This window comes from Cherax quadricarinatus, chromosome 31 (assembly GCF_038502225.1).
Source record: "Cherax quadricarinatus isolate ZL_2023a chromosome 31, ASM3850222v1, whole genome shotgun sequence".
In the NCBI taxonomy this organism is placed as follows: domain Eukaryota; kingdom Metazoa; phylum Arthropoda; class Malacostraca; order Decapoda; family Parastacidae; genus Cherax; species Cherax quadricarinatus.
The window spans coordinates 9,876,793-9,889,516 of NC_091322.1; the positions used below are offsets into that span (position 1 = coordinate 9,876,793).

General features: G+C 38.6%; 1 protein-coding gene across 1 annotated transcript in view; it reads left to right on the top strand.

Annotated features, from left to right (window-relative positions):
• The window catches only part of Gabat (4-aminobutyrate aminotransferase), a gene marked incomplete at its 5' end in the record, with an annotated part of 92,356 nt that overhangs the window by 47,927 nt on the left and 31,705 nt on the right, over positions 1 to 12,724 (top strand). Inside the window, one exon of the mRNA XM_070090392.1 lies at positions 70 to 302. Coding sequence (XP_069946493.1) covers positions 70 to 302 — 233 coding nt within the window. The remainder of the gene's footprint in view (positions 1 to 69; positions 303 to 12,724) is intronic.

The following is a 12,724-nucleotide window of genomic DNA, read 5'->3' on the forward strand; positions in this document are numbered from 1 at the left end:
TCTATTCATGTATCACATACACAAGCACCTGCAACGTCATTATAAATAACGTATGTTTTCTACTACTAGGTGCCTTCCATGGGAGAACAATGGCATGTTTGGCTACTACCCACTCAAAGTCTATTCACAAGATAGATATTCCATCCTTGGACTGGCCCATAGCTAATTTCCCTCAATACAAGTATCCACTTGAGGAGCATTTGCGGGAAAACCAAGAGGAGGACAAGAAGTGTCTAGAGGAAGTGAGTCAAAAATTCTGTATAAGTATCATGTTAACCTCTCAACTAGACAAGTATATTTTGACATATACATAATAAGTGTCACATTAACCATGATTAATCACATACTATAGTTATCAAGCCTGTTTTCAGCCATAAAGTAATTAAAAACTTCCACATACAATAGGATGTTTCAAGCAGAATCTATGCAGAAATGCCTACAATTATTATGACTTCATAACTTCAACAGTTCTCAATTAGTTTCTTCTTTATTTACAGTGTTATTACAAGTAACAGAATACTTTACCATACAAGTTTCAGCCATAAAATAGTCACAGAAATGCTGGAAACATTTCTGTTTTAGAATAGATTTTTGGGGACTTCATTCACACAAAAGTTTTATATACCAAAGATTATGGATTATGTTCAGTTGAAATCACAAAAAAAAAAAATAAAGATTTTTTGAATTCATGGAATTGGTGGCAAGTGGTTCACAGTTCAGGAAGAAGGAAGATAAGGAGGGTTAATAAAGAAGATGTGAAGGTAGGAAATCGATTCTCTGTTCTCCAAGATGAGTGTACTTCAGTGGTTAGTGAGGTTAAAGGTACCTCTGACTCCCCTGCTAATCAAGGTAAGAATATTCTGATTGTGGGAGACTCTCGGGTAAGATATATGGACCGTGCTTTTTGTAACAGAGATAGAAAAGTCAGACAGAGAGTGTGCCTCCCAGGAGCTGGTGTTGGTGACATAGTCAGCAGGTTGGATAATATTATGTCAGGTAATGGGAACAAGCCCATTATCTGTCTTAGTGCTGGTGGAAATGACATTGGGAAGAGCAGGAGAAAGGAGCTACTGGATAAGTACAGGTCAGCCATAGAAGTAGTCAGGTCTAAGGGAAGGATCCCTATCATATGTAGCATCTTGCCTAGAAGGGGAGTGGGCAATGAATGGATGTCTAGGGCAACTGGTATAAATTGCTGGCTAGACAGGTACTGCAAGAAACTTGCAATTCTATGGCAAACATGATATGTATGCAAGGGATGGGGTTCATCTTTCTGGGGTTGGAGTAGTTGCATTAGCCAATTCGATTGAGGGGGTCATTGATGACTTGTCTAGGACTTTAAACTGATAGATAATAGAGGTATGGCTGTTTGTGGGAAACAATAAGGCTGCAGTATTATTGCTGGAAACAGCAGATATTACTAGGATACCTCAGGGATGTTTAAAAGACAATATTCAAAATAAAGTTCCTAATAAAGACAAAGCAACTGATCAACAAACAAAGAGAGATAGTAGAGGGCAACGAGTAACTAGCTCCCTTAAGGTTTACTAAACAAATAGTAGGAGTCAAAGAAATAAGATAGATGAGCTAAGATTACTGGCAAGTGCAGGTAATATAGATATTATTGCTATAACTGAGACCTGGTTCAACTTGAAGGATAGAGAAATGCCTTCTGAATGCAGCATAAAGGGTTATAAACTATTCCACACTGATAGGGTCAACAGGAAGGGTGGTGGAGTGGCGATGTATGTCAGGAATAATTTAACTTACTGTGTTAGACATGATATAAGAATAGAAACATCGGACACAGATTCTGTTTGGCTAGAGTTTCTCGAGGGGTATTAAAAATTAATTTTGGGTGTGATATATAGGCCCCCAAACCTTGACAGGAGTGCAGTAAGCTGCTATGGGACGAAATTCATAAGGCGTCTAGATATGAAAATGTTGTGTTAATGGGGGGTTTTAACTTTAGACAAATTGATTGGAACAATTTGACAGGAAATCTTGAGTCTAGTGACTTTCTTGATACAGTTCAGGATTACTTTTTAAAACAGTTTGTGACAGAACGAACTAGAGGAAACAATCTGCTTGACTTGGTTCTTGCCAACAAAGATTCACTAATTAACCCTTTCAGAGTCGAGAGGCCCTCTCCTAAACTCGTTCTCAGGGTCGAAAAATTTTCAGAAAAATAAAAAAATATTTTTTCTTATAAAATGATAGAGAATCTTTTCCCAATCGTAATGACACCAAAATTATGAAATTTGGTGGAAAACTTACGGAATTATGCTCTCACGAATTTAGCGGTCTCGATGATGTTTACGCATCGGCGATTTCGCCCACTTTAAGCCCTATTTTTGGTCAATTCCAGTGTACTAGTCGACAGAAATCATATCTATTTCGCTAGAACTCCATTTTTTCAATCGAATGAGTACAAGAAACCACCCATTTACTGATTTCAACTATCCAATAAAGTGATCAGAAATTGGCAATTTGGCCAATTTCACACAAATTTCAGAAGATGCCAATTTCCAAATAGGGTCCAGAATAAACAAGACAGACATTCCTGGCACTAAAATAACATTTTCTCTGTTTATTAGTCATGTCCCCAGGCCCCTCTTTCCACTTTGAATTTTTATTCTCACAAAAAATAGAAGATATGCCATTATGCAGACTACTGCATTAGTGTAGAAATGGTATCAATAATATCAGCGCACTTGTGAAAGAATATTAGACTCGCCAGTTGACGTGTATTGGATGCTTGGCATGATTTGTTTACTTTTGAACTTTGGTAAAAATCGAACATTTCTGCTACTTTGAGCTCAATTTCAAGGTACTTTTCATTATGAAACCAGTCAAAATCATCTCAATTTCTGTAATATGTCTTCCATTCTAGAAAATGAGACCAGGAAAACTAAAATACAACCATAAATACCATACGAAAATACACTGCAAAGTCGCTGTTTTAAACCAAAAACATGGTCGGAGTTTTTTTTTTCTCATGCACTGTGTGCTGCAGGATTTTTTTTTATACTGTGCACACTGACCACATAGACCCATTCTTTCATATGTAGGCCTACCAGCTTTCTCTCATTAGATTTGAAGGCGCTAGAATTTAGACGTACTAGTACATCAATAACCCTGGTGCGTAAGCCGTACTAGCACGTTAGAAACCCTAAAAGGGTTAATAATCTTGAGGTGACCCAAAAAGAAAGAAAATCCCCAAAAAGAAAATACTTTTATCATCATTCAACACTTTCACTTCACTCACACATAATCACTGTTTTTGCAGAAGTGCCCAGAATACAACAGTTTAGAAGTATATACGTATAAAAATACACAATATATCCCTCCAAACTGCCATTATCTCAAACCCCTCCTTTAGAGTGCAGGCATTGTACTTCCCATTTCCAGGACTCGAGTCCAGTTATATAAAATAACCGGTTTCCCTGAATCCCTTCACTAAATATTACCCTGCTCACACTCCAACAGCTCGTCAGGTCCCAAATACCATTTGTCTCCATTCACTCCTATCTAACACGCTCACGCACGCAATCAAGTGTCTGTCCCAGACTTTCGATTGGCTGATTTCCTGGGACTGAAAAATTACCTGGGTGGGCTAAATTGGGATGATCTGACTATGGGTCAGGTAGTTGGTGTTGGTTGCCAATATGACATTTTTCAGAGCATAGTTCTAGCTGCTCAATCAACTTTTGTTCCGAGTAGGGAAATTAGATCTAACAAAAATGATCCAAAATGGATGAACAATAGATTAAAACATCTCATAGGTCAAAAGAGAGGCATATATAGGCATATCAGAAGAGGGGAAGGGCAGTTCAGAAATCAATATATTCAATTAGAGAGAGAAATAAAAAAAGGAATAAGAAAACCAAAAAGGGATTATGAGGCTAAGGTCGCAAGGGATTCGAAGACTAACCCAAAAGGGTTCTTTCAGGTATACAGAAGTAAGATTAGAGACAAGATAGGCCCACTTAGCTCAGGTCAGATCACTGACAGTGATATAGATATGTGTGAAATTTTCAATTCTTACTTTCTCTCAGTCTTTACTCAGGAAGATACTAGCAAAATTCCAGAAATTTATTTATTTATTAATTTGAACATGATACAGTGAAGTACAAAAGAATACAGTAAAATGCAGCATGCCAAAGCCACTTGAATGCATAGCATTAAGGGCAGGCTTAAAATTAACTTAAGATTAACTAAGCAATGATATATTCAGTGGTACAAAAATTATTATAAAACAGATAACAATTTAGTACAAATGAGTATTACAAAGACAGGTTATATGGTCATTTATTGTGTTGCTGTGTAATCAGTAGAATGGAGTATTCTGTTAGGTAATGAAGTTAAATAGTAACAAAGTTTGATTGGGTCACAGGTTGACATTTATGAGATACAATAATGAGATACATATATGAGATACAATTTATGAGATACAATTATTCAGTATTTATTTAGTTGTGGGTGAGTAAGTGAATTTTTGAGAAGAGACTTAAATTTATAAACAGTGTTTCTTTTATATTCACAGGTAATGAATTCCAGATTTTAGGGCCTTTTATGTGCATTGAGTTTTTGCATAGCGTGCGATGGACACGAGGAACATCAAAGAGTGATCTGTGTCTTGTGTTATGGTCATGTGTTCTGTTGATGTTGGTAAGGAGATGTTTGAGGGGAGGGTTTATGTCAGAGTTAAGTGTTCTATGTATGTAGTAGGTGCAGTAATAAGTATGGATGCTTTGTATTGTGAGTAGGTTTAGAGTTTTGAATATTGGTGGAGTGTGCTGTCTGTAGTGGGAATTTGTTATCATTCTGACTGCAGCATTTTGTTAGGTGATTAATGGTCTGAGATGGTTTATTGTTGTTGAGCCCCATGCACAAATTCCATAGGTGAGATAGGGGTAAACAAGTGAGTGATATAGGGCCAGGAGGGCTGACTGTGGAATATAGTACCGTATCTTCGATAGCATGCCTACGGTCTTGGAAATTTTTTTGGAAATTTGTTGTATATGTGTTTGAAATTTGAGTATTATCAAGGTGGATTCCTAGGAATTTTCCCTCTGTGAGTTTTGTGATAGGTGACCCATTTATCATTATGTTAAGAGACACATCTGCAGCTCTGTTACCAAACTGAATGTAGTAGGTTTTGTCAATGTTTAGAGTAAGTTTGTTGGTCCTCATCCAGGTTGATATTTTCTGTAATTCGGTATTTACAGTATTGGCAAGCATGACTGGGCTCGGGTGGGCGTAGACGTATGTAGTGTCATCTGCAAATAGTGTGGGTTTGAGTAGTTGCGATGCATTTGGTAGGTCATGTATGTATATGAGAAATTATGTCGAACAGGACGATAAACTATGCATGATTGCAGTAACTAGCGACATGGTCCTCAGACAAATAGTGAAATTAAAACCTAACAAATCCCCAGGCCCTGATGAATTGTTTGCAAGGGTTTTAAAAGAATGTAAAGAGGAACTTTGCAAACCTTTGGCTTATCTTTTCAACATATCACTACTGGATCACTACGACAAGGTCCTAAATGCACTAGAAGACAAAAAGAATGCAGATGTAATATATACAGACTTTGCAAAAGCCTTTGACAAGTGTGACCATGGCGTAATAGCGCACAAAATGCGCGCTAAAGGAATAACAGGAAAAGTCGGTCGATGGATCTATAATTTCCTCACTAACAGAACACAGAGAGTAGTCGTCAACAGAGTAAAGTCCGAGGCAGCTACGGTGAAAAGCTCTGTTCCACAAGGCACAGTACTAGCTCCCATCTTGTTTCTCATCCTCATATCCGACATAGACAAGGATGTCAGCCACAGCACCGTGTCTTCCTTTGCAGATGACACCCGAATCTGCATGACAGTGTCTTCCATTGCAGACACTGCAAGGCTCCAGGCGGACATCAACCAAATCTTTCAGTGGGCTGCAGAAAACAATATGAAGTTCAACGATGAGAAATTTCAATTACTCAGATATGGTAAACATGAGGAAATTAAATCTTCATCAGAGTACAAAACAAATTCTGGCCACGAAATAGAGCGAAACACCAACGTCAAAGACCTGGGAGTGATTATGTCGGAGGATCTCACCTTCAAGGACCATAACATTGTATCAATCGCATCTGCTAGAAAAATGACAGGATGGATAATGAGAACCTTCAAAACTAGGGAGGCCAAGCCCATGATGACACTCTTCAGGTCACTTGTTCTATCTAGGCTGGAATATTGCTGCACTCTTAACAGCACCTTTCAAGGCAGGTGAAATTGCCGACCTAGAAAATGTACAGAGAACTTTCACGGCGCGCATAACGGAGATAAAACACTTCAATTACTGGGAGCGCTTGAGGTTTCTAAACCTGTATTCCCTGGAACGCAGGAGGGAGAGATACATGATTATATACACCTGGAAAATCCTAGAGGGACTAGTACCGAACTTGCACACAAAAATCACTCACTACGAAAGCAAAAGACTTGGCAGACGATGCACCATCCCCCCAATGAAAAGCAGGGGTGTCACTAGCACGTTAAGAGACCATACAATAAGTGTCAGGGGCCCGAGACTGTTCAACTGCCTCCCAGCACACATAAGGGGGATTACCAACAGACCCCTGGCAGTCTTCAAGCAGGCACTGGACAAGCACCTAAAGTCAGTTCCTGATCAGCCGGGCTGTGGCTCGTACGTTGGTTTGCGTGCAGCCAGCAGCAACAGCCTGGTTGATCAGGCGCTGATCCACCAGGAGGCCTGGTCACAGACCGGGCCGCGGGGGCGTTGACCCCCGAAACTCTCTCCAGGTAAACTCCAGGTAAACAAACTGGCATAGTGCCTGATAAGTGGAAAATGGCAAATGTAATACCTATTTACAAGGCAGGTGACAGGTCCTTAGCTTCGAACTATAGACCAATAAGCCTTATCTCCATAGTGGGAAAAGTTATGGAATCAATAATTGCCGAGGCAGTTCGTAGCCATCTTGATAGGCATAAATTGATAAATGAATCTCAACATGGTTTTACTAAGGGGCATTTCTGTCTTATGAATTTACAAATTTTTTTTGCTAAGGTGTTTGAGGAGGTAGATCATGGTAATGAATATAATATTGTGTATATGGACTTCAGTAAGGCTTTCAATAGAGTTCCACATCAGAGACTTTTGAGGAAACTTAAGGCACACGGAATAGGAGGAGAAATTTTTTCCTGGGTAGAGGCGTAGTTGACAAATAGGCAGCAAAGAGTTTACATAAATGGGGAGAAATCAGAATGGGGGCACATCACAAGCGGTGTTCCACAGGGGTCAGTGTTGGGCCCCTTGTTCACAATTTACTTAAACGATATAGACGAGGGAATAAATAGCAACATAAGCAAATTTGCTGATGACACCAAAATAGGCCGTCCAATTCATTCTATTGAGGACATTAGTGCACTCTAGGATGATTTGAATAAACTGATGCAGTGGTCGGAGAAGTGGCAGATGCAGTTTAATATAGACAAATGCAAAGTGCTAAATGTTGGACAGGACAATAACCATGCCACTTATAAACTGAATAGTGTAGATCTTAATGCTACTGATTGCAAAAAGGATTTAGGAGTTCTGGTTAGCAGTAATCTGAAACCAAGACAACAGTGCATAAGTGTTCACAATAAAGCTAACAGAATCCTTGGCTTCATATCAAGAAGTATAAATACTAAAAGTCCTCAGGTTGTTCTTCAACTCTATATATCCTTGGTTAGGTCTCATTTAGATTATGCTGCACAGTTCTGGTCACCATATTACAGAATGGATATAAATGCACTGGAAAATGTACAGAGGAGGATGACAAAGTTGATCCCATGTATCAGAAATCTTTCCTATGAGGATAGACTGAGGGCCCTGAATCTGCACTCTCTAAAAAAGTGTAAAATTAGGGTGGATATGATTGAGGTGTATAAATGGAAAACAGGAATAAATAAAGGGGATATAAATAGCGTGCTGAAAATATCCAGCCAAGACAGGACTCACAGCAATGGCTTCAAGTTGGAAAAGTTCAGATTCAAGAAGGATATAGGAAAGCACTGGTTTGGTAATAGAGTTGTGGATGAGTGGAACAGACTCCTGAGTACCGTCATAGATGCTAAGACGTGTAGTTTTAAAAATAGGTTGGATAAATACATGAGTGGGTGTGGTGATATGCTCCTTCCTTCATTGGAAGTGACCTGACTAGGTGGTCATTGTTCTAGGCTGGGGGTGGGGGGGGGTGGCATGGACCTGCTTCGCATGGGTCAGTATGCCTGTTGCAGTGTTCCTTCTTTCTTATGTTCTTATGAACACATGGTTAGCCAGTCCCTAAAATTTTCAGTCTAGTGCACTAATCATGATACTATGCCAGCATATTAAGATTTGCCAAACTAGGCATACATTGAGCCCTCAAATTAATGGACTAATTGTAGGTAGAAGGGGGGTGTACGTTGTTGCTGTTTGTCATCCTCAATTTCTAAATTGTGAAATTCATTTTTTGTGATTGTAACATAATTGGACAAAGTTTGGAATAAGTGAACTTGTCTGTTGACTCAGAATACTATTGGACACTAAGAATATTGTAACCTATAAAACAGTATGGTACTATACAGGAATTGTAAATAAAAATGAAGAGGTTGACAGTACTGTACATGTACAATAAAGGATAGTATATTAATTTTACAGTAATTTACAGTAATTTTACGTGCTTTTTTAGTGGAGAGACAACATGTAAACCAGCACATTAACCATTGTAAATTGCACTTTACTTAATATATTAATAATGTCACAAATAACACTAAATCAAGGGAAAATGGGAGACTGAATGACAAGTGTATGCGTGAGTGAGCACAGACAATAAACTAATGTGGGTGGCCTATAGCTCAGGGAGCAATGAAAACAGGTAAGTCCTAGAGGGGATACTCTGGCCTGTACCAAATAAATGTTGGAATCATTGGATATGCTCTGATGATTCAGAAGACTACTGGAGACTATCACTATGGACAAAATCTGGAATCTACAGATTTTTTCCCTTTTGTTCAATGATTCCAATGTTTATCTGGCCAATTATTTTGTCTGCAGTTTCAGAAATTCTTTAATTGGGTCTTTTAATTTGAGGTTTTACTGTATTTCTATACACTAGGATGGTTAGCATGGGCCCTACTGCAACCACAGTGGAAGTTTTTACAGATGAATCTCACACCAACATGGCTGTGGCAAGATCTTGCTTCAGTCCCTTCAAACCAACATTCAAATAATATGAATTTTAACTATGCAAAGCTAAGCACAGGTCTCCCTCAACATTCACGTTTTCAACTTTCACGGGCTTCACACATTCGCGAATTCCCAACTGCCAAATTCCCAGCCACCAAATTCCCAGCCGCCAAATCATATTTAAGTTTCCCGCCACCTGCGAGTCCCTACTACCCTCCCTCCAACCCCCGCAACTGGCAGCCAGCCCTCCCACCACTCAGTGTGGTAAGTGTTTTGATTGTTCATTATTTGCTATTAAACTACAGTATAAGTAATGTAAACCCATTCATGACTGCATATTGGAATGGCTATTTGGACAGGTATTAGACGGTGACATCACGTGTTTACTCTTGAACACTGCAAAGAATTAAACATTTCTGCTACAGCTAATAATAACAATAGTAATAATAATAATAAATATGATATAATTGAAGAAGGAAATTGTACAAAAATACGAGGGAGTGGTTGACACATCGTCAGTGTGACTTTGTTTATGCTGGAGTGAACGTTAGTCTCCCTGCTCTTCCAAACATTTCACAATAATTCATTGTGTTTGGTGCTTGTAGATTGAGTGTGACTGGAGTGATTGAGGCAATGGTATTTAATAAAATGCATGTTAATAATAATGCATGTTATTAATAATAACATGTACTATTATTATTTATAACATATATGTTATTAAATACCACTGCCTCAACCGCTGAATTATTGTGAAACGTTTGGAAGAGCAGGGAGACTAATGTTCACTCCAGCATAAACAAAGTCACACTGATGATGTGTCAACCACTCCCTCGTATTTTTGTACAATTTCCTTCTTCAATTATATCATATTTATTATTATTATTATTATTATTATTATTATTATTATTATTATTATTATTATTATTATTATTATTATTATTATTATTACTATTGTTATTATTAGCAATAGCAGAAATGTTCGATTCTTTGCTGTGTTCAAGAGTAAACACATGATGTCACTGTCTAATACCTTTCCTAATAGCCATTCCAATATGCAGTCATGAATGGGTTTACATTATTTATACTGTAGTTTAATAGCAAATAATGAATAAACAAAACACTCACCACACTGAGTGGTGGGAGGGCTGGCTGCCAGTTGCTGGAGTCGGAGGGAGGGTAGTAGGGACTCGCAGTGGTGGAGGCATTGGTGGAGGCAGTGGTGGAGTCTGTGGTATTTAATAACATACATGTTATTAACATACATGTTATTAAATAACATACGTTATTAAAGCATAACATGTATATATTTAGTACAGTTTACGACGTTTTCATGTATTTTATGATTATTCATGGTTCAACAAGTTAAGGAAGCAGTATTGTAATATATTTCCCTACAATATATTGGGGCACCAAACATTCACGGTTTTTCAACATTCGCGAGGCTCTTGATCCCCTAACCCTCGCGAATGTTGAGGGAGACCTGTAGTGTTTAGTCCTGGTTACAAGATTTAGTGTTAGTATGCCCAAAATGCATTTTTTTTAAATCTACACAAAAAAGGTTTGCTAAAAATGCTCAGATAGTTTGCTTTCTTTTGATACATTTAGATTACAAAATAAAAAGTCTTAGTATTTTTTTTTTTTTTTTTTTTGCAAAAAATGCACCCATGACCTGCCTTCTATCATATGCCATGGAGACTAAACTTGTATACGGTACCATATTTATATTTTAATTATTTTACTGTAAATAACTTGTTGCCGATTAGAGTTGGTAGTCCTCTTCCCGTTCTCATACCACATATAAAATTCAGTTTATCTTTGGAGATAAAGGACAGAGGATTTAATTCACAGTAGATGTGGACTTTTCTGGGGCCCTTTTATATTTTAAAGTGAATTCTTTATAATTAATTTCTTTTTTGGGAGATGGACTGTGTGATAAAAAGAAAAAGTCTTTTCTAATAATTAGGCTACACAATACAGTTTTATTTAAAATAATAACTACTACTTATAAATAATATCAACTTGTGTGAGTGTGTTAGAAAGAAGTGAATGAAAACAAGTAGTTTCAGTGGACGTGCTGTTAGAATGTGAATAAGGTAACTTTTATGAAGGGATCAGGAAAACTAGTAAACAAGACTACTCGTGGAGGTGGGAAGGGCAGTGCCTGTGTACTCACCTAATTGTGGTTGCAGGGGTCGAGATTCAGCTCCTGGCCCCACCTCTTCATGAGTGCTACTAGGTCCTCTCTCCCTGCTCCATGAGCTTTATCATACCTCATCTTAAAGCTATGTATGGTTCCTGCCTCCACTATCTCACTTGCTAGGCTATTCCACTCCCTGACTACTCTGTGACTGAAGAAATACTTCCTAACATCCCTTTGACTCATCTGGGTCTTCAACTTCCAATTGTGGTCCCTTGTTTCTGTGTCCCCTCTCTGGAACATCCTGTCTCTGTCCACCTTGTCTATTCCACGCAGTATTTTGTATGTTATCATGTTTTCCCTAACCTTTCTGTCCTCCAGTGTCATTGGGCCAATTTCCTTTAAACTTTCTTTGTAGGACATTCCCCTTAGCTCTGGAACTAACCTTGTCGCAAACCTTTGCACTGTCTCTAATTTCTTGACATGCTTGATCAAGTGTGGGTTCCAAACAGGTGCTGCATATTCCAGTATGGGCCTGACATACACGGTGTACAGTGTCTTGAATGATTCCTTACTAAGGTAACTGAACGCTATTCTCAGGTTTGCCAGGTGCCCATATGCTGCAGCAGTTATCTGGTTGATGTGTGCTTCCGGAGACATGCTCGGTGTTATACTCACCCCAAGATCTTTCTCCTTGAGCAAGGTTTGCAGTCTTTGGCCACCTAGCCTATACTCCGTCTGCGGTCTTCTTTGCCCTTCCCCGATCTTCATGACTTTGCATTTGGCTGGGTTAAATTCGAGAAGCCAGTTGCTGGACCAGGTGTCCAGCCTGTCCAGATCTCTTTGAGGTCCTACCTGATCCTATTCTGATTTAACCCCTAAATGGTCTAAACGTATATATATGTTCTTATGCGTAGCGCCCCAAACATATATATACGTTTTAATTTTCCTGCTTCCAAATTTGGCATGATTGCCCTGAGATGCCTAGTCAGCATAGAATGGGTCTTAACACTCAGGGTGCACCATATTAAAAAAATCTGGGACCACTTAGTACCTTGTGGGAGCGCCAGTTAAATTGAGCTCCAGCTAGAGCAAACAGTGTGGAAAACACCAAGGATGTAATGTCATATTAACATTCCTCTTTTAAGAGGAAAGTGATGTTAACCCCAAGTTTAGGGTCTGTCAATCTCTGTCTATCTCTGTATCTCTGTCTATCTCTGTATCTGTCTATCTCTGTCTACCTCTGTCTATCTCTCTCTCTCAATCAGTCTCTATCTATCTCTGTCTCACAGGTACACATAAATATTTGTGTGTACCTGTGAGTATCTTTCTTTTCTTCAACACACCGGCCGTATCCCACCAAG